Raw genomic sequence first — 19,488 nt, 5'->3', positions numbered from 1 at the left:
TTACTGAGGGTGGAGACTGGAAATTAAAATTTTAAAACATTTTTAATTTGAACTAATTGTAGGCTTACAGAAACACTGCAAAAATAACACAGAGATTCATACACTCCTCACCCAGCTTCCCCCAATGTTAACATCTAACATCTGTAGTTTAACCCAAATAGCTACCAAAATTTAGCATATGACAAAGGTGACATCTCAGATCACTGAGGAAAGGGTGGACTTTTTAATAAATGGTGCTGGGACCACTGGATAGACATTTGGAAAAGATTAAATTACACCGATGCCTTCCATCAAATAAGAATAAATTCCAAGTGGATCTAATGTAGAAAAAAATCATATAAGTACTAGAAAAACACAAAGATGAATTCCTCTATAACTAGGTGTAGGGAAAGGCTTTCTAATAATGCCTCCAAATCCACAAGCAATAAAATAAAAGATTGATAAAATTTAAGTACATTTAACATTTTTATTTGCATATCAAAAACATCATAAACAAAGTCAGAAGATAACTGACAAACTGGGAGAAAATATTTGCAACATATACCACAGACAAAGGTCTACTATCCATGATATATAAAATTCTCTTAAAAACTGATTAAATATCTAGTGGGAAAAATACATGAACACACAATTCACAGAAATGATACAAAAATGGCCCCAAATATATGAAAAAAATGTCCAAACAGTTTTAATAAGAGAAGTACAAATAACATTAAGATACTATTCCTCATATACCACACTGGAAAAATTTTTAAATATGAGGACACATTCAGCTGGTGAGGCTGGGAAGACAGAATATTTTTAACACTTCTCAGGTGATTCTAATGTGCAACCAAGATTGCAAATCATTGATTTAAGGCAACAGAAACTTCATACAAAAGAAAACTGCTTTTTTTCCTAAAATTGAAAACCCTTCTTCACCATCAAAATTTCAAAATTCCTTAGCCAACATGGTGATTAAATTATTATTATTATGAAAAGGGTCAGCATATTTGCTACATACCACTGCAGTTTCTTTACCTCCTCCAGGGAGGAAGGGCAGGGGGTCCTGGCAGAACAGCAGCACTGTTCTGGAGGAGACAAAAGGAAAAGAATGAAAATGCAAGGTCAAGAACAAGGCAAGGGAGAAGCTCAGATCCTTCAAGTATTACGGTTCTCACACTGATGGCATTTTAAAGAACTTACGTCTAAAACAGATGATAAAATAAATTGGATTCCATTATATTGAAATTATATATAAATAGTAAGTGCTTAAAATATTTATTGAATGAACAATATGGGGTTGTATGCAGTATCAATTGCTCTTCAGCAACTCCTAAGAGAAATTCCGAAGTAAATATATCCCAGCAGCAATCGATCAAGCACTCCAAATAGAACTCTCTATCTCAATAGGGTTGTTTTATTCTGATTTCCAAAACAGTATACTGAAACTTTACTGAGAAAGCAGGAAAAAGCACCTTTTAGAGCTTCCTAACAACTGCCCAACAACAAAAGACTCAAAACAGAAAGTTGTAACATATATAAATTTATTCATTATATTTTCGATTTGAAAAAGATTACATCAAAGTCATGTGAAAATGAACACAGCCATAAATATAGAGACAACTTACCCATCGGTCGAATCTTTACTGTTTGGAAAGCAACCATCACAGTACATATGTTCATTGTCTTATTCAATTTTATGGTGAATGTACAATTCACTGTGCTGTAAAGAGAAATATATATAACCAGAGCGTTATTCAACTGGAAACCTACCTACATATTTGTAGCTGTTTTTTCAAACAGTGGGGAAGGGGGACATTGACACTGTTAACTTGCAATGTCACCCCAATAAGCTTGTAAACACCAACCTACCATGGGTGGAACTTTACCCCAAAGATTTCCTATGACAAAGCATTTAGAGAGGTTTACATTCACAGAGACTGCAAACCAGAGACCCTCTGACCATACACAGCTGCTGATTCGTTTTGCCCACCTGCATAATGAACATGCGGGGGTGGAAACCTGGTTACGAAGACAAGTATCCTGACACCTAGAGTCTGAGCGGTGGCTGCTTGCCTGGTATCCGGAGGCCGATGGGTTTTCAACATGAGAGCCCTTTGACATCCCAGCCTAGACAAATATCAAGGTCTCTTAAATCCAAAACCACTCTGGCAGTTCCATTTAGAGCATCAGATAACTAGGAATTTAAGACATTCTGTTTCTTTTTTCACTTTTGTCTTGGTTTCAGCTCAGTTCACTCAGTCGTGTCCGACTCTTTGCGACCCCATGAACTGCAGCACGCCGAACAAAATATTAATGTTGCAAATAATGAGAAGTGAAATAACTAAATACATGTGGTGGGTAGGGATCCAATCTACAGCTTCATGGGAAACTTTGTCATTATTTGTACCAGTAAATCATTAGATGAGCCGAAATTGTTATTTTCTGAATGGAATGCTCAAGATTCAGGTGGTCAGGCTACTGACCTAAAAGCTGTTCTTGTTGGCTTATGCAGCTAGGACAGTCAGTGAACATCATTTCAAATGATAATCTGTGCAACCTCATATAGCTGTCAGGCAATCTGTGATTCAACCTTGCATGCACTTTTCTTATTCTTTCTGATCTTTTCCTTCCTCCTCTCTCCTTTCCCCAAGCTCCATAATTTTTTCAAAATTGAAATGAGTGTCTCTTTTTTTAAATATATATTTTTATTTATTTATGTGGCTGTGCTGAGTCTTAGTTGTGGCATTCAGAATCTTCGATCTTCGTTGCGTCACATGGGATCTTTACAGGCAGCATGCAAACTCTTAGCTATGGCACGTGGGATCTATTAGTCTCTGACTAATTAGATTCCCAGGGATCTAACAGTTCCCTGGTCAGGGATTGCACCCAGGCCCCCTGCATTGGGGGCATGTAGTCTTAGCTACTGGACCACCAGGGAAGCCCCTCACCAAGCTCCATATTATGTTCCTTCTTCTCTGTGTGCCCTTCACCCTGACTAGACCACTGGGAGCCATTTGTTGGTCCTATTGGTGGCCTGTGGGGCTAAGGGCGGTGATGAGCCTCAGCTTCAAAGAACCAGAGGTAAATGGTTCAACACCTCCCACACCCCTCTGAGCTTCATAAAGAAATGAGAAGATGGATGTGACTGTGATATGTGTTTGGAAGAATAAAAAATTATATATCCAAACTATCACTAATGTGTATTTATTCTAGAGGAATACCTTTGAATTTGTACCCTAAGACTCCTCATACTTTATTTCTCATGAGTAGAGAAATAATGATCTTTAATAAAAAAAAGTATGAAAAATGACTGACCTTTGGGACTCTGCTGTAGCACACTCTATAAAATAAGTCTGAAACAAAAGAAAAAATGTATTAATGTTAGTTTGACAATTGAAAATATCAGGCAAGATGACCCAGGATTTATCACAGCATCACAGAATCTTAGAATCACAACAACACCTAGGAATGATCTAATTCTCATTCCTACCAGATTAATGACATATGATCAAAGCTATTCAGGCTCTACTTGGATACCTCTAGTGTCAGGAAACTCTACCACACAAGGTAGCACATTCTCCTGAAGCCCTGGTTTTAAGAAACCTGGTTTTACTTAAAGGAAAATCTATCCCCGTGTAACATCCATCCATTGAGCCTAGTTTTGATTTTTGGAGCAACGGAACTTGCCCATTCATTCTTTTACACAGCAGATTTGGGGATAATTTGAATACCTATCTCCTCAGGAATACAGAACTCCATGCTCTCCCCCAAATAATAACAGTAATTATAAACAAGTACAGGATGTACTATGATTACCTCACTTAAGGTTTGAAGAGTTTTGTTGAGTTCTGATCGTCTGTTAATGAGAAATTGACATGAAGGAGATCACTGATGATGTTAAGTTCAAAACAAGTTAGAATTTTAGCAATTACATGAAGCATATGGTATTTATTGCTTGCAGTGTTCACTTTGAAGAAATAGTGGGTACAGTAAGACATTCCTATGTGGGAAAATTAATTAATATGACAAGGGAAACAAACCAGATAGATGCTATATCGGTTCCAGCCAATGACAAGATATAAATTATGGTTAAACAATCTCATTACTTATTAGGCTATTGCAACCCCCAGGCAGCTGCCTCTGGCAAAGGGCCAGAGGAAGTGCTGGCCCGAGGCAAAACTTCTGAGACTGGCTAGTCACTCACCCTGGGGGCCCTCTGTCTCTGATTTTTCCTCCTTCTCTCCAACTGACACCCTCCTCCACCCTCCAGCACTCTCCAGCCATGGTCCCCACACTCCACAGCCTCAGACCACCCTGCCACTTTATTTTTCACCCCATAAATGTCCCAAGTTGCTGGCCTTTGGAGAGGTAGATCTGAGACTTGTTCTCCTCATGTGGCTACGTTGGGAAAAAGCCCTCTCTTTGCTGCAAGTCTTGGCTTCTCAGTTTTTTAGCTTGTTGCACACTGGGCAAAACGAATTTGGTTTAGTGAAGATCTTACATAATTCAGTAGCATCAAAGAGAACATCCTCATGGGGATATTAGTTGATAACAGGTTACTATGGTTAGTTTGCGAAGAACTCAAGGACCAATTCTTCATACCTCTGGGTCTGTCTCTATCCTATTCTTGGTTTCCAAAAGTAAAGACAGCTCAGGAAGTATCTTTCCAGAGTTGATGTCTTAGGTTTTAAATCAAATTGCAAGATTACTCACTTCAATTCCCTTAGAGACAGGATTCCAGTTAACGTGCCATTAGCCATAACTTGATTCTGTTAGAAGCACAACATCATTAAGAATATAACAATCACTGTTTTGTTTCATAACACTTTCTAACAAGAAGTTGTTCTTTAGTTTTGTTGGGCACCTAAAGACCTACACCCCAAAGACTGTGACTTCTAACTACATGGAATATTGTCTAGCAAAAGAGTGAATACATATTGGCTGAGTCAGTCTTTGTTTTTATGTTTTCTTTAAAAAATATTCTGAATCAGCAAGTCTGACATGATAATTTCTATCTTTTGTTATTTCAAGAATTCCCCCAAAAGAACACTATTAAAGTTCTCTGTGTAAATGTAAAAAGGGACACTTGGTAGCAACCATCACTGCATTTCTAGTACCTAGCTCATTGCCTGGCACATAGTAGGTGCTCAGGAAATATTCACGGAATTAACAAACCACATTTGGCTGGGATCTTCTGAACCAATCTGGGCTTCTGAACCAGGTGGTTCAGATGGTAATGAATCTTCCTGCAATGTAGGAGACACAGGTTCGATCCCTGGATGGGGAAGATCTCTTGGAGAGGAAATGGCAATCCACTCCAGTATTCTTGCCTGGGAAGTTCCATGGACAGAGGATCCTGGGGGGCTACCCTCCATGGGGTCCCACAGAGTGAGACAGGACTGAGTGACTAATACTTTCACTTTTCACTTTCCGAACCAATCTAGGTTATGGGAAGGCTGATATTACTTGTCTGAGTCCCAGATGGGAGTGAACAGGATCAGATTGAGACTATTTTTAGATTCAACGTATTTCCTATTGCTAGGAGTTTCTAATATAATTTAAAGTTCTGACTGGCAATAGAACTACATCATATAAACACTCATATTCAGCAGCAAACCCAGTGAAAACTAAAACATAATTTTTAACAAAACTCCATGATTATTACGAAATCAAGCCCTCTTGACAAAGCTAGTGTTTCAACAACACATACTTTAAATTTGGCCATAAAAGTAAATATGCAAAATATCAGAAATAATTTGAACCTTAAATCTTTGAATATCTGAGAATTCACTTTTTAAATTGCAATTAAAAAATCTTTAAAACCTACCTGGGTAATATTGCTTTCTTCATCATATTGAAACATGATCTCACCTCTAAAAAAGGCTAAAAATAAAATTTCAAATAGAAATCTGAGACTTGCATCCTTAGAGTTTGAGGATTAATATGACACAGAAAAAGATCATCATATTACTTTATAACAAAGTCTTTGTTATTCACATTTACTCTCTTTTCTGTCAAAAAGTTACTCAATGATTATGAATCAGTACAATTTTCAGAAAATATCAACTCTACATTTTATGTGGCAATGCGGAAAAAGAGAAAGCTTATCTATTTGTCAAGAAATTTTATCCCTACCTGTTTCTCATCAAGACTGTTTTCTGTCAAGATGTTAACTAGGGGAACTGTGGCTCAAACGCTAAAAATATGTTTAAGCTGTTATAGTTGCAGTTATAGGAGATAGGGAAGGGAGAGAAAAAGTATTTCTCAGCAGTTAAGCTACCTTATGGAAGTCTATTTATTCCTTGCCATTTGCAGTTTTTGTTGTTGTTGTTTTAAAATGCAGTTACCAAATGCACTATCTTTCCTAGGAACACAGTTGAGATTTTGCTTTGAAACCTGAATAGAATGCAGAGCAAATCCTTTCTTCAGTTGAACAACTTGTGACTTTCATCCCAGAAACGCCAGAAAACTCTGTTCTGCAAACACCTGCTTTGAGAAATACTGTACTCAATTTCAGAACTCAAAGCATTTCCTGCGGGGTATACTCAGAAGGGCTTTGGCTCCATGTGGAAACTAATAAAACAGAGACTTCTTAACAGAAGTACACTGTGTGCACTTCATAATCTACAGAGACAAAAAACTGGCCTCCTGAGCAGAAAGGCAAGGATATCATATAAACTACAGCAGGGCTCAACCAACTTTTCTGTAAGAGATCAGAAAATAAATATTTGAAGTTTTTGTGGGTTATATGTTCTCTGTTGAAACTATACAACTTTGTGGTTATAGTGTAAGAGCAGCCATAGTCAGTATATAAATGAATGGCATGGCTGTATTCCAATGAAACTTTATTTACAAAAACATGTGACAGGCTATTATTTGAACTATGTGCAGTAGTTTGCCAACTCCTGAGCTAGAGGGTGGAAGACCTCCCAATCTCATCTTTCATTGCACTCCAAAATATAACTGATTCCCATAGCCAAGGACTCAGCAGTCCACTTCCACTTAAAATGGCTGACAATGCCATTAGACCAGCGAACATGATTTACCTTTTCCAGCCACCTTTCTACTGAGAATCCCAAACTCTGCATATTGATACTGAAATTTAAATTAATATACTACATTATTAAAATAATAATAATAATAATCAGTTGCTGTTGTTTAGTTGCTCAGTCATGTCTGAATTTTGCGACCCCCATGGACTAGCCCACCAGACTCCTCTGTCCACGGGATTTCCCAGGCAAGAATATTGGAACAAGTTGCCATTTCCTTCTTCAGGGGATCTTTCTGACCCAGGGATCGAACTCACATCTCCTGCATTGGCAGGCTGATTCTTCACCACTGAGCCACCAGGGAAGCCCAAAGAGAATTTATAAATGCATAGAACTGCTTGTCCATTTTTGCTAAAATCTTAGCTTTTAGAAACTTATTTAGCAACTGTATGTGTGCTGACACACAATTTTTCTCCCTTGCCTCTCCATTCTCCAAGTTCATCCTTCAGTCTTATTCAGCACATGTTCAGTTTCATGAATGTGCTAGGTGTACAATGATAGCAGAACAGCCAGGAAGCCACTACCTTTTGACCTTCAGCCTGACTCTACCTGGTCAGATCCCAGTTTTCTTACCAGCCTCCATCTCCCTTAATAAATCCAGATTGGAATCTGTAAGAAGTGAAGGTTTCTGGCAGGATATTGTGGAATTTCTGGTGCCAAAAGAGTTGCTCCCCTGAAAAGGTTGTTTTCACCAGACACTAAAACAAATGGTCAATTCAGTAGCTTAACTGGGGAAAACATTACTCCAACCAGCTTCCCGGCATCTGTTATTCAAGATGACCAGAGTTTTTTTTTTTACTAAATGTTCAACTTTGAAACAGTTATCAAACATCATGTAGACATAACATTAAGCTAGACATTAGTCACCAGTCCAAAACATAAATGAAGCATGAAAATAATGAAATTATAGAGTATCCAGTGAAGAGAGGGGTACGAGGGGAGGGAGGTGAGAAGAAGCAGAGAAGAGAGTTACACAATATATGAAAGTGAAATGTATCCAACACTTTTTTTTTCTTTAATCAAAGTTAGCTAATATTTTCCTGCTATATTCAACCTGGAGAATACTACTAGCAAAAAGCTCATGTAAGTAAACCTTACATTCACACAAATATAAAGTGTTTGTGGAACATTCTTTCAATGGAAAGTTTGCTTGTTTTCTCAACCATCCAACCTTAACTTATGTTACCTGAAATTGTTTCCTATGTTTTCCTATAATTATTGGCTTTTTTATATCATTGGAGCCACACTAAAACTTTTAACATTATAAAATACTCTGTTACCTTCCTCTTCACTCTTCCCATGATCCAGTTTGGACCTGTCACACCATGTTTTTCTGTTTTTCACATCTGCTTTCATTGATTTTAATAAGGAAGGGAGGCCACAGAGCCAAACCAACGTGAGAAAAGTGGTTGCTTCACTCCTTCTGGCCCATGGCAGAAGGGAAAATATTCCCATTTCAAAAATAGCATGTTCTCAAGAGGTTTCCATTTTAATTTTTAAAAACAGTGGACAGTCTTAGTTAGTGATGGCAAAATACACTATGGGCACTCCTGGAATTAGCATCCAATTAAACTAGATGTACGTGAGATTTTCAACATTCTAGTAGAGCAGTTTATTTTTAGCAAAAGATAACATCCTGTTTCTAAGTTATAATACTGAAGGTCCTATGGAAAAGCTTAAGGATTTTATATATAAGAAATGGCTTTTAATAATTAAATCCATTATTAATTATGTTCATGAGTCAACTCTAAGGATATTAGCTATGGTGAAAATTATTTGCTGCGGAGTTTCATTAAAGGAGTTAATCCATTATCTCACTTTCAATCATATCTAAAATTTGCTTTGGTTTTCATTTGAGACTCTGGGTAGCCAGGTGTGATGAAAAGAGATAAATCAGAGGGTCCCACATCATATACTTAACAGCAGGAAAACAAACCGTTTCTCTGTGGAGCTTATTTATTTGGTCATGTGTAGTGTACACAAGAACTAACCTGAGTCATTACAAATAGATGACAAATTGCAGATATTTCTCTGGGGTTTGACACCTGCAAAGAAAACACAACCCAGCAGGTTAAACATGTTAATACCTGCAATTAAATACAACATTAAGAGAATTCACAAACTCAGGCATTGAACATGTACCCAAAATACTATATGTTGGATATAATTGGCTATGATTAATTCCACAAAGACTAAAGGAATGAGTTTTCACTTCTTAGTAGTTAAGCTATGGAAGTGGACTCACACCATTCTTTAGTGTGTCAGTATCTGATCCCCTACTCCTCCCGAAAATTTCTTTGTCCCATTCCCAATTAATCCTGCCCAATTATTAATCATTCCCAATTATTTTTTCCCCAATAAAGAAGGAATAGCATGAATACAACTGAGTATAGAGACTTTAAATGAAACAGCCCTTCCTTACTCATAGATTCTTTCCTTTCCTGAGAGTCCATGAACACTCTAATGCTGGTCTTAGCTCCTTATGTAAACATATGTATGAAATAACATCAATGTGTTTCACATGGGCAAAACCTGTAAAAGTCAAAAAATATTGGCTGAACATCTCCCACCTTCTATAGGCTTTGGGAGGTTCCAGATACAGACCCTGCCCTCAAGGAGCATACAATCTCGTGAGGGATACTGGCCAGTAAATAACAAGTAATAAGTACAGCTGCTCAGTCTGTCTGACTCTTTGCAACCCCAATGGACTGCAGCACACCAGGCTTCCCTGTCCATCACCAACTCTTGGAGCTTGCTCAAACTCAAGTCCATCAAGCCGGTGATGCCATCCAACCATCTCATCCTCTGTTGTCCCCTTCTCCTCCCACCTTCAATCTTTCCCAGCAGCAGGGTCTTTTCCAATGAGTCAGTTCTTCGCATCAGGGGGCCAAAGTAATGGAGTTTCAGTTTCAACATCAGTCTTTCCAATGAATATTCAGGACTGATTTCCTTTAGGACGGACTGGTTTGATCTCCTTGCAGTCCAAGGGACACTCAAATCTTCGCCAACACCACAGTTCAAAAATATCAATTATTTGGAGCTCAGCTTTCATTATACTCCAATTCTCACATCCATGCATGACTTCTGGAAAAACCACAGCTTTGACTAGATGGACCTTTGTCAGCTAAGTAATGTCTTTACTTTTTAAGTTGCTGTCTAGGTTGGTCATAGCTTTTCTTCCAATGAGCAAGTGTCTTTTAATTTCATGGCTGCAGTCACCATCTACAGTGATTTTGGAGCCCAAGAAAATGAAGTCTGCCACTGTTTCCACTGTTTCCCCATCTATTTGCCATGAAGTGATGGGACCGGATGCCATGATCTTCGTTTTCTGAATGTTGAGTTTTAAGCCAGCTTTTTCACTCTCCTCTTTCTCTTTCATCAAGAGGCTCTTTAGTTCTTCACTTCATAAGGGTGGTGTCATCTGCGTATCTGAGGTTATTGATATTTCTCCTAGCAATCTTGATTCCAGCTTGTGCTTCATCCAGCATGGCATTTCACATGATGTTATAAAAAGTTACAGTGAAGGCAAAATGGAGTGATGGACAGTACAACAGATGACATAGGCATACAAAGGAGGTAGAGATGAGTGGGAAGAGAAATAAGCCATGTTAGAACAAAAAACTTCACAAATATTAACCTAAGAAATACCTTCTCCTTTGGTGAAAGGAGAGGTACATGTTTTCTTTGATTTGAAAAGAGCTCAAAATTTACTCCACTGAGAATCTTTTCTTCATTAATTTCACCCTTTTGGTGAAGAGTTGACTCATTGGAAAAGACTCTGATGCTGGGAGGGACTGGGGGCAGGAGGAGAAGGGGACGACCGAGGATGAGATGGCTGGATGGCATCACGGACTCGATGGACGTGAGTCTGAGTGAACTCCGGGAGATGGTGATGGACAGGGAGGCCTGGGTGCTGCGATTCATGGGGTCGCAAAGAGTTGGACATGACTGAGTGACTGAACTGACTTTGGCGAATTATCAGAAATCTATAACAAAAGTGAGGGACAAATGTTGATTGTGTATTAGCAGACTGCTGAGGGGAAAAGGTTGTCATATAAAGAAATATTTTGCTGTCCTTGTTAGGTCTGGTTTGGTCAGAATTATGTATGCAATGTCTGGTTGCTATTTTATTTCTACTGCACTTTATGAGTGCTTAATTCTTTCCCAAGAGAACTAGTTTGGATATAAACTAAAATTATAATTTGAGTTAGTTCGTGTGATGTGGTTCCTGCCAGAATGATTTAGTTGACATTTGGTGTGTAGGCATCATGTTTCAGCTAAGGGTTTTGATTCTGTGAGCAAACAATTTAGATGGTGAAAGGTACCTGACATGTAGATTTCTATACTGGTCCAGCAATGTTACCCACACCAAAATAGAAAGATTTCATTTAAAATTTACTTACTTATGGATATAACTCATTGAAAACATATACTATGCAAATACTACAGAATATACAGATGGTGGGTTGTAATGGTTTATATGTTCTTTACAACCATTGGTCTATTGCTCACTAAGCTTTTCATTCTATCATCTCTCCTGTTTCTCTGAATTTTTAGTAGTACCTTCATTTCCAGTGATATATGTCTTCTGCTATTCATTCATACTGAGAATTTTCTTTCCAATTGCTAGGGCTGTTATCCATAACTTCCCCCAAGGATACGGCCACAGGTCAGCATTTAAATCATGAGTGAGAAAACTTTCACTGTAATGGGTTAAATAGTAAATATTTGGGGCTTTGTGTGTCTAAAATATTTTTTGTCTCTGTTGCAGCGACTTCACTATTCATTGTGGCAGGAAAGTAGCCACAGACAATGTATATAAACAAATGTGAATGGTGTTCTTCCAATAAAACTTTATTTACAAACATACATGGTGGGTCATATTTGGCCCACAGGCCATAGTTTCCAAAACCTGCTTTGAATCAATTGGAAGCCTTTGTTAAGCAAATCATGAATCCTTAATCTTATAATAGATACTTAAAAGTACATCTCTTTTTGGATTTAAATAATTTTTGAGGTTCACTCCTCTAAGAATCTTTCCTTCATAAACTACATACCACTGATAATCATTAGCAGCAGTCCTTCTATCTCCCATGCCTCTTTACTATGTCAGAAACACTTGTGTAATCATTGCCTTTATTCGCTCATATGTTCATATAGTTATCTGTTTGTTTCTCTTGTCTCTCCCCATAGACTAGGAGATTCTAGAGAGTGGGAATTGTGTCTAATTATGATTATATAATAATAATTATTATTCCCTGGTGGCTCAGACAGTAAAGAATCCTCCTGCAATGCAGGAGACCTGGGTTTGATCCCTGGGTTGGGAAGATCCCCTGGAGGAGGGCATGGCAACCCACTCCAGTATTCTTGCCTGGAGAATTCCATGGACAGAGGAGCCTGGCAGGCTACAGTCTATGGGGTCGCAAAGAGTTGGACACAACTGAGCAGCTAAGTACAGCACACAACACAGTACATTATTATATAACCCCAAACACTTAGTACAATTTAAGGTACCCAGTGCATAAACATCTATTCATTATGAACAGATTTCATTTTTAAAAGACAGGGAAAAGGTAAAAGAAAATATAAACACCCACCACTATTTGTTTAACTTTAGGTATAAAAAAAGAAAGTCTAGATATTGATAATAAGTCATACCTGATGCATTGAAGGTTTTTACTATAGTGATTTTAGTTTTTTCTGCAAAGAAACAATTTAAACATTAGAGAAGAATTGTTACTTATTTTTTAAAAGCAATTTGCCATGAGTATCATTTCAGTGAACTGCTAAGAAAATCATACTGTTGACACCTTCAAGACACTATTGGTCATCTCAGCAGCAGGATGAATGAGCTTTACATACTCAGATCATTGGCAGAGGGTGGGTCTGGATTTGGACTGCTGTTTCCCCAGTTGGATCACATCTGTTACACACCCCACTGCTTGCATAATCCTACCACAGTTTCTATGTGCTGCTGCTAGACAAATTAATGTGGACATACACGTCAGATATGCAGAATTAAGTCATTATAAGGATCTTCATTCAGGTGATAGGTTGTAAAGAGAGGGCAATTCAGAATGAACATTAATGTAAATACTAAATACAAGATCGAAAATATTGCTATGATACTCTAATATCATGAAGTATCCTGCTATTTTCTTAAGAAATTAATATAATAATAATGTAATATTACTGACATAAAATTATCCTCAGAGAGGTAGAGAATATCCAACTACAGTCATACAATAAGCTCATAGCAGAACCAGGAGAGAACTGTTCAAAGTCTGATTCATAGGCAAATATTAACATACTCTGAGGAAGCAAACCTTAGAAATACCTTCCCAACACACTCTGGGGACAGAGCCATGGCTTGGTTTCCAGTGAAGAGAGAATCAGGCTCATAAATGCTTACTGTAAGGATGATGTAAGAGACTGTGTTCAGGGCACAGATTTGCTAAGAAGGTCTGTCTCCTAGGGTTAGTGGCAAGTTCTGAAGAAAACATCAAGGTCAGATCTTAGAGGAGCACTTAATGATGATGGTATTCTGAGTTTCAGAAACCTCATTTCTATATGTTATTGATGAGTTTCTGTTTCAGTATGTGAAAGAGCCATGGGCAATGATTGGTGGTAATCATAAAGACTGACAGCATTTTACATTAAGAATCATTTAAATATATTGCTTGTTCCAATACATTCTTTTCCAGAGTAAATAAAACACAACTGTGAAATGAACTCCTGGTTCTAGTGAAAAAAGAAAGTGCTTTTAGGGAAGAAAGTTCTTCAGCCTCACAAATAAAAAATGCAAAATGGAACCTATGGAATTGAGAGGAAGATATAATAATATGACATAGTCTCAGCTCTGGGCAAAAGTACAGTTACACAGACATTCTCATCCATTGCTGGCAGGAATATTGTTGGGTACAACTTTTCTAGAAGGTAATTCCGTAGTAGGTGTGAAGGGCCTTAAAATATTCATAATGCTGACCTAAATAAGTCCAATCCTTGAAGCGCATTCTACAGAAATTAGGGAGGAATGCAAAGATATTGGCACAAGGATGTTCACTGCAACAGTTTCTATTTGAAAATCAAAAACAAATTTAATGTTCACATATGGTACAAGATGGAATACTATCAACTCACTAATAGTTACGGATGCTGAACAGGGGCTCTGACAATCTAGAAGGGTGAGATGGAGAGGGAGATGGGAGGGAGGTTCAGGAGGGAGGGGACATGGGTGTACCTATGGCTGATGCGTCCTGATGTTTGACAGAAAACCACAAAATTCTGTAAAGCAATTATCCTTCAATTAAAAAAATAAATGAAGTGGCAAAAATAAATAAATAAAATCAACTGAAGCAAAAAAGTAGTAATGGATGCTGGAAAATAGTTATAGCTTAGTATGAAGTCAAAAGGGCAAGATATAAAAATTTATGTAAACTATGACAATTCTGTTATACACTTATACATACTATATATGTATATGATAGTGAATGGAAACATACCAAATTATTATCAGTAATAGTCTTAGGAAAGTAATATTAAAAATGATTATAATTTTCCTCTTTGCATTTTTCTATATTCCTCATTTTTATGAGTTAAGATGAATTACTACTATAATCAGAAAAATAATAAATGTTATTTTAAATGGAATGCTATTGCTGTAAGAGTTTGGAAGCTCAGAAGTGTGGTGACACCAGAACTATATAGTTCGGGGTCAAAGTAAAATGAGTAATAAGTCAACAGTTGGAGTCATAGGAAATGGGCAAGGAGATAACTTTTACTAACCCAGAGGAACACAGTGAGAAACTCAAGAAGCCACAGAATACAAGTTATTATATTCAGAAATAACTTGACGTTACCTGTTTTGTTCAAAGTAGATAACACGCTTGAAGTAGCATCTGAAATAAAGTAATAAAAATTAGCACAATTTATTGGCATGATTAACAAATACATGCATCTTCATAGGTTCCTTAAACATTTCACTTTCCTTCAAATCCTGGAGAAGTTAAGAGAGTTTTGCAAAAGCCAATTGGCACTAGCAAATGTATTTGCTGCCCACCCCCTTACCATACTATCACTCCCCAACTCCCACAGACAATGCCTGAGAAGCATTCATTTAAAAATGTGTTTCCTGAACACATGTTATGTGCCTAAAACACAGCAACATTCCTATAATTATTAGATTTAAATAAACTCATTCATGTTGCTTAATATTTTGTCCCCTTTTTTCTCTATCATAATGAAAGTCCCTAAGGAATACAGTTAGTATCCCTTCTACAGTTAGTACTAACTTTAATACATAGCCTTGGAGATGCTTAATGCATTTGTACCTAATGGTATACTCTTATAAAGCAATCTTTAAGGAATTCTAATTTAAGTTCGAGATCTTGAACATGGTATTCAACCAACTTTTAAGGTAATCTCATTTTCATCTTGTTTTACTTAAAATCTACCCTATTGGTATTTCTTTAAATGAAAATCCTTCTAGAATTTATTATTCTGGATGAAACTTTAAGGGGGAAAAAAAGGTATGTATTATATTATCACACTTTTAAAAAAACCCACATAAATGGGATCTAAAAACTACTGCCAAAGTGATTTTGAAGATGTTCTTTCACTGTAAAAAAGTAACTGCACATAAAAATGATAATGTCTGGCCCTTTCCACTGGACCAAATGTGAATTTAAGAGTTTTGATCAGCATGCATTGCATCTCTAAATTGGTTAGCTCCTTAACCACCAACCACATGGTGAGATTTCATCTTAACTAAGAGATTGTGAAAAGTGTTGGGTTTTGACTGCACTAAGATGGAAACTGTCTACCCACAGTGGAAGGGAACAAAGTGTGCCGCCTTGCCCACCTCCCTCGAAAACAGCCCAATTCTTTGCTCTTTTCCTGAAGCCAGAGTGTTGGTGGTTTTTTTTTTTTTTTTGTATTTGATACTACTTAAAAATTGATAAAAATCATCTGTAAAAGGCTGTCTTTGAACACTCTGTGCCTCCAAATCCAGGCTGAATCATATTAAAGTCACTGGATGTGTTTTTCCCATTTAAACAATCTGTCCTGTACAGTGTGTTGGCATGGTTCTGGAAAGTAAGGAAGGCTCTCAAAATGTGATCAATAGTTCTTTCCTTTCAGAGAATAGTTGGAGTGGCAGACACTGTTCTCCCTCCACGATAAACCAGAAAGTCTAGGTTGCTCTCCAGGGTTGAGGGTCTGGGGGATTTTTTTGTGTTAGTGTTTGTTATTTGAATAAGGAAACTTTCAACATCATTCATTACACATTCATTCATTATATTAAGGGTTCAATTTTTACTTGCTTTAGAAAACTTCTTACCATTTAGGCTTGTAGTTTCAACCTCTTTTATCCCAAAGGAAAAAGACAAGAAAAAGGTATAATTAAATCAAAACTTAACAAGTTGGGGTAAATCTAGGTTAAATTTTTTCAAAATCTTGCCTGGAGTACCATTGGAGTAGGAGACAAAATCAACGAGCGATGATTCAGCTGCAGGAGAAAAAAATTCCAATAAATACACTGAAACAAATTTATTTACTGAATTTTAAGGAGTTAGAACTTTTGAGATATAATCATGAAAAGTAGACAACATGCTATCAGACCAATATCTAGTTAAATCTGTAAGTCCCATAATCACTCAGTGAGTATACATTTTATCAGAAAATCACAAAGAAAGGACCTAGGAGGTGAAATAAATATAACTGTTTCATTTCACAGCCAACATGAGACTCATGACTGCAAAGCCTGCTGTGACCTATAGAATATTATGGAAATAAGTTTAGGGACCACAACAAAGTATTTTCAAATTTTTTCAGTCAGACGGTTCTAGACATGCTATAGTTTAATAATTTGACACATAGGTTCTACTCTCTTTATAATCACACCTGGTAACTCTACTCACAGTGAATTTAGGATTTTAAAAAACAACACTGCTATCACTCAATACTGTACTACCTAACACAATTTCCTGGTAAGTTATTTTAAAATACGGCTGCTATTAAGGCAATCAATCAGGTTGTAAATTTCCTGTGGAATAACTTCACTTACACTAAGAGGTCAGTCCACTGCACACGCTTTGCATGTTTAAATATTAAAAAGATCCAATAGTTTGACCTCTCCATATACACAGGACAAATAAACAGTTTACAACTAAAACAAGCTTTGCAGTAGGGAGCCTGATATTCAGCTGGTAAGGACAACATCTGGGTGTGTCGAGGCACTTGGCTGGCCTGTCTGTTTTAGACCATTCATGCGTTGGCTGAAACACACACACCCTGTCTGTCCTACATTACTGCTTCCAAATTTTGTCATTTACTACATTTTTTTTAAGTTCTTTCATTTATTTATTTAACTACATTTTTAAAACTTACCAAGTATATTTCTTGAGAAGCAAGGTAGTTCTTGAGCAATAACATTCAAAGTGTGAATAGAGAATCCTTTATTTTGGGGGCAGAACAATATAATTTGGCCAAAGCTGGTTTTTAATGAATGACTATTCATTTTTCTGAATGGTGACACCACCCAAAGAGGCCTGCAGGCACAGCTGCAGAGGCCTGGATGTGTGCTGGCTCTCCCCCTTGGGCCCCAAGATTGTGCCTAGCATCTATGTTTCCAAACTCCGACCTCATTCCATGCAAACAGGGCTTTGCAAAGATATCATTATGATTAAGTCTAAGAAGACTAAAACAGCACAAGAAAAATACAGTGGTTCATTTTATCCTAGAAGTGTAACAACGAAGGAGCAAACTAGCTTAGTAAAATGGGCTTGGGCTTTGGAGATTTGCCGTCCTGGGTCTGAATCTTTGCCTGATGACTTAATAACTTAATAATAACAATCATTATTACTTGCTGAGGGTTTACTCTGTGCCGGGCACATGTGTTATTTTATTTCATTTCCACAACTTCCCTATGAAGTAAGTACTGTTATTCTCCCCAATTTATAGATGAAGAAACTGAGGCACAGTAAGGTGAAGGAACTTGTCCAAAGTCACACAGCTAGCAATGGAGATGGGAGGGTAGTGGCCAAATTCAAACCCAAGTAGTGTGGCTCCAGAGAATGAGCAAGTTTCATCCTGTCTGACCATCAGTCTCCTCATCTAGAACATGAATATAATGATCCCTATACTGTAAGACTGGAAGCAGAATCAGATGTTGGAAGACTCCTAGGCATGTAGTATGTGCATGAGCAGTAACAGTAATTACTAATTTTACTTTATTTTATTTTTTTACTAATTTTATTTAAGTGAATGAATTAATAACAGTAGAAACTCATTTTCATGCACTTTGGCCACCTCATGCGAAGAGTTGACTCATTGGAAAAGACTCTGATGCTGGGAGGGATTGGGGGCAGGAGGAGAAGGGGACAACAGAGGATGAGATGGCTGGATGGCATCACTGACTCGATGGACGTGAGTCTGAGTGAACTCTGGGAGTTGGTGATGGACAGGGAGGCCTGGGGTGCTGCGATTCATGGGGTCACAAAGAGTCAGACACGACTGAGCAACTGAACTGAACTGAATTGAACTGAAGGACAGAACATGAGTTGACTCACTCCTTGAACAACAAAAAAAAGATTGTTTTGTAACAAAAGATTGTTACATATACATTACAGAAAGAGAGAAATACAGGAGGAGTCAGAGAAGCTACCTGCTGCCTCTTGAGGCAAAAGGCTGTGTGAAATTAAATAAGTTACTCAACTGTTACAGGCATCACTGTGTCATTAACTAAGGGATGGCGGGACCACATTATCCCTGAGGTCCCATTACAGCCAGCAGTCTCAAATGTGGGTTCTGTTCCTGTTCCTGCCAAGATGGGTCCCAGTTATAAATTTTTTAAACTCATTTGCCTTCCCATTCTCATGAGTCCTAAGCCTTTTGAAAGATATTCATTTAGTGCGGTGCTAACGAAGTATATTTAAGAGAACATTTCAACACTTTATAGGAACATTCAGCATGTTTATGTTCTTGATACTCTTCAGGACACTTATGAACTAGAATACTAAAAAGAACACTGAAGAACATTAGTAGCTACCGTGATGAAAATCTACAATTTAGTCTCCAGCTGTTTAACAATGTGGGGGGATAGGTATGCCTGTCGTCTTTTGCTATTGATTTCTCAGGTGTAGGTTTAATGACAGAATTCAGTTAAGCTTCATGCAAGAAAACAATTTTGCTGGATCTGACACTGCATGGAGAACTTTATTCCTGAAATGCCCCCAAAGTCATAAAATAACAATCTTACCAGATGGTGATAGCAAACTGGAATTGTAAGCATGTTCTGTTGAGGAAAAAGGTGATTTAAAGTTAGTTTAGTTTGTAGATAAACAACAAGGACCTACTGTATAACACAGGGAACAATATTCAATATAATAACCTATTAAGAATTTGAAAAAGTATATCTATATATATATATAGCTGAATCACTTTGCTGTATACCTGA

At 37.4% G+C, this 19,488-nt stretch overlaps 1 protein-coding gene across 4 annotated transcripts in view; it reads right to left on the bottom strand.

The window, feature by feature from the left end:
• The window catches only part of ADGRG2 (adhesion G protein-coupled receptor G2), a 68,623-nt gene that overhangs the window by 24,312 nt on the left and 24,823 nt on the right, over positions 1-19,488 (bottom strand). The window contains exons 2-12 of one of the 4 annotated variants that reach the window (XM_068962699.1): positions 19,291-19,326; positions 16,492-16,539; positions 14,894-14,932; positions 12,693-12,734; positions 9,026-9,079; positions 5,813-5,868; positions 4,699-4,754; positions 3,802-3,841; positions 3,301-3,338; positions 1,611-1,705; positions 1,004-1,070 (exon numbers count right to left, since the gene is read on the bottom strand). In XM_068962699.1, the coding sequence (XP_068818800.1) occupies positions 1,004-1,070; positions 1,611-1,705; positions 3,301-3,338; positions 3,802-3,841; positions 4,699-4,754; positions 5,813-5,868; positions 9,026-9,079; positions 12,693-12,734; positions 14,894-14,932; positions 16,492-16,539; positions 19,291-19,326 (571 nt within the window). The remainder of the gene's footprint in view (positions 1-1,003; positions 1,071-1,610; positions 1,706-3,300; positions 3,339-3,801; positions 3,842-4,698; positions 4,755-5,812; positions 5,869-9,025; positions 9,080-12,692; positions 12,735-14,893; positions 14,933-16,491; positions 16,540-19,290; positions 19,327-19,488) is intronic. The other 3 variants (XM_068962700.1, XM_068962701.1, XM_068962702.1) reach the window with 3 other exon arrangements.

The sequence above is a fragment of the Capricornis sumatraensis genome, chromosome X, assembly GCF_032405125.1.
Source record: "Capricornis sumatraensis isolate serow.1 chromosome X, serow.2, whole genome shotgun sequence".
In the NCBI taxonomy this organism is placed as follows: Eukaryota; Metazoa; Chordata; class Mammalia; order Artiodactyla; family Bovidae; genus Capricornis; species Capricornis sumatraensis.
Note: the sequence above shows the minus strand (reverse complement) of the source record. Positions and strands in the feature narration are given on the sequence as shown.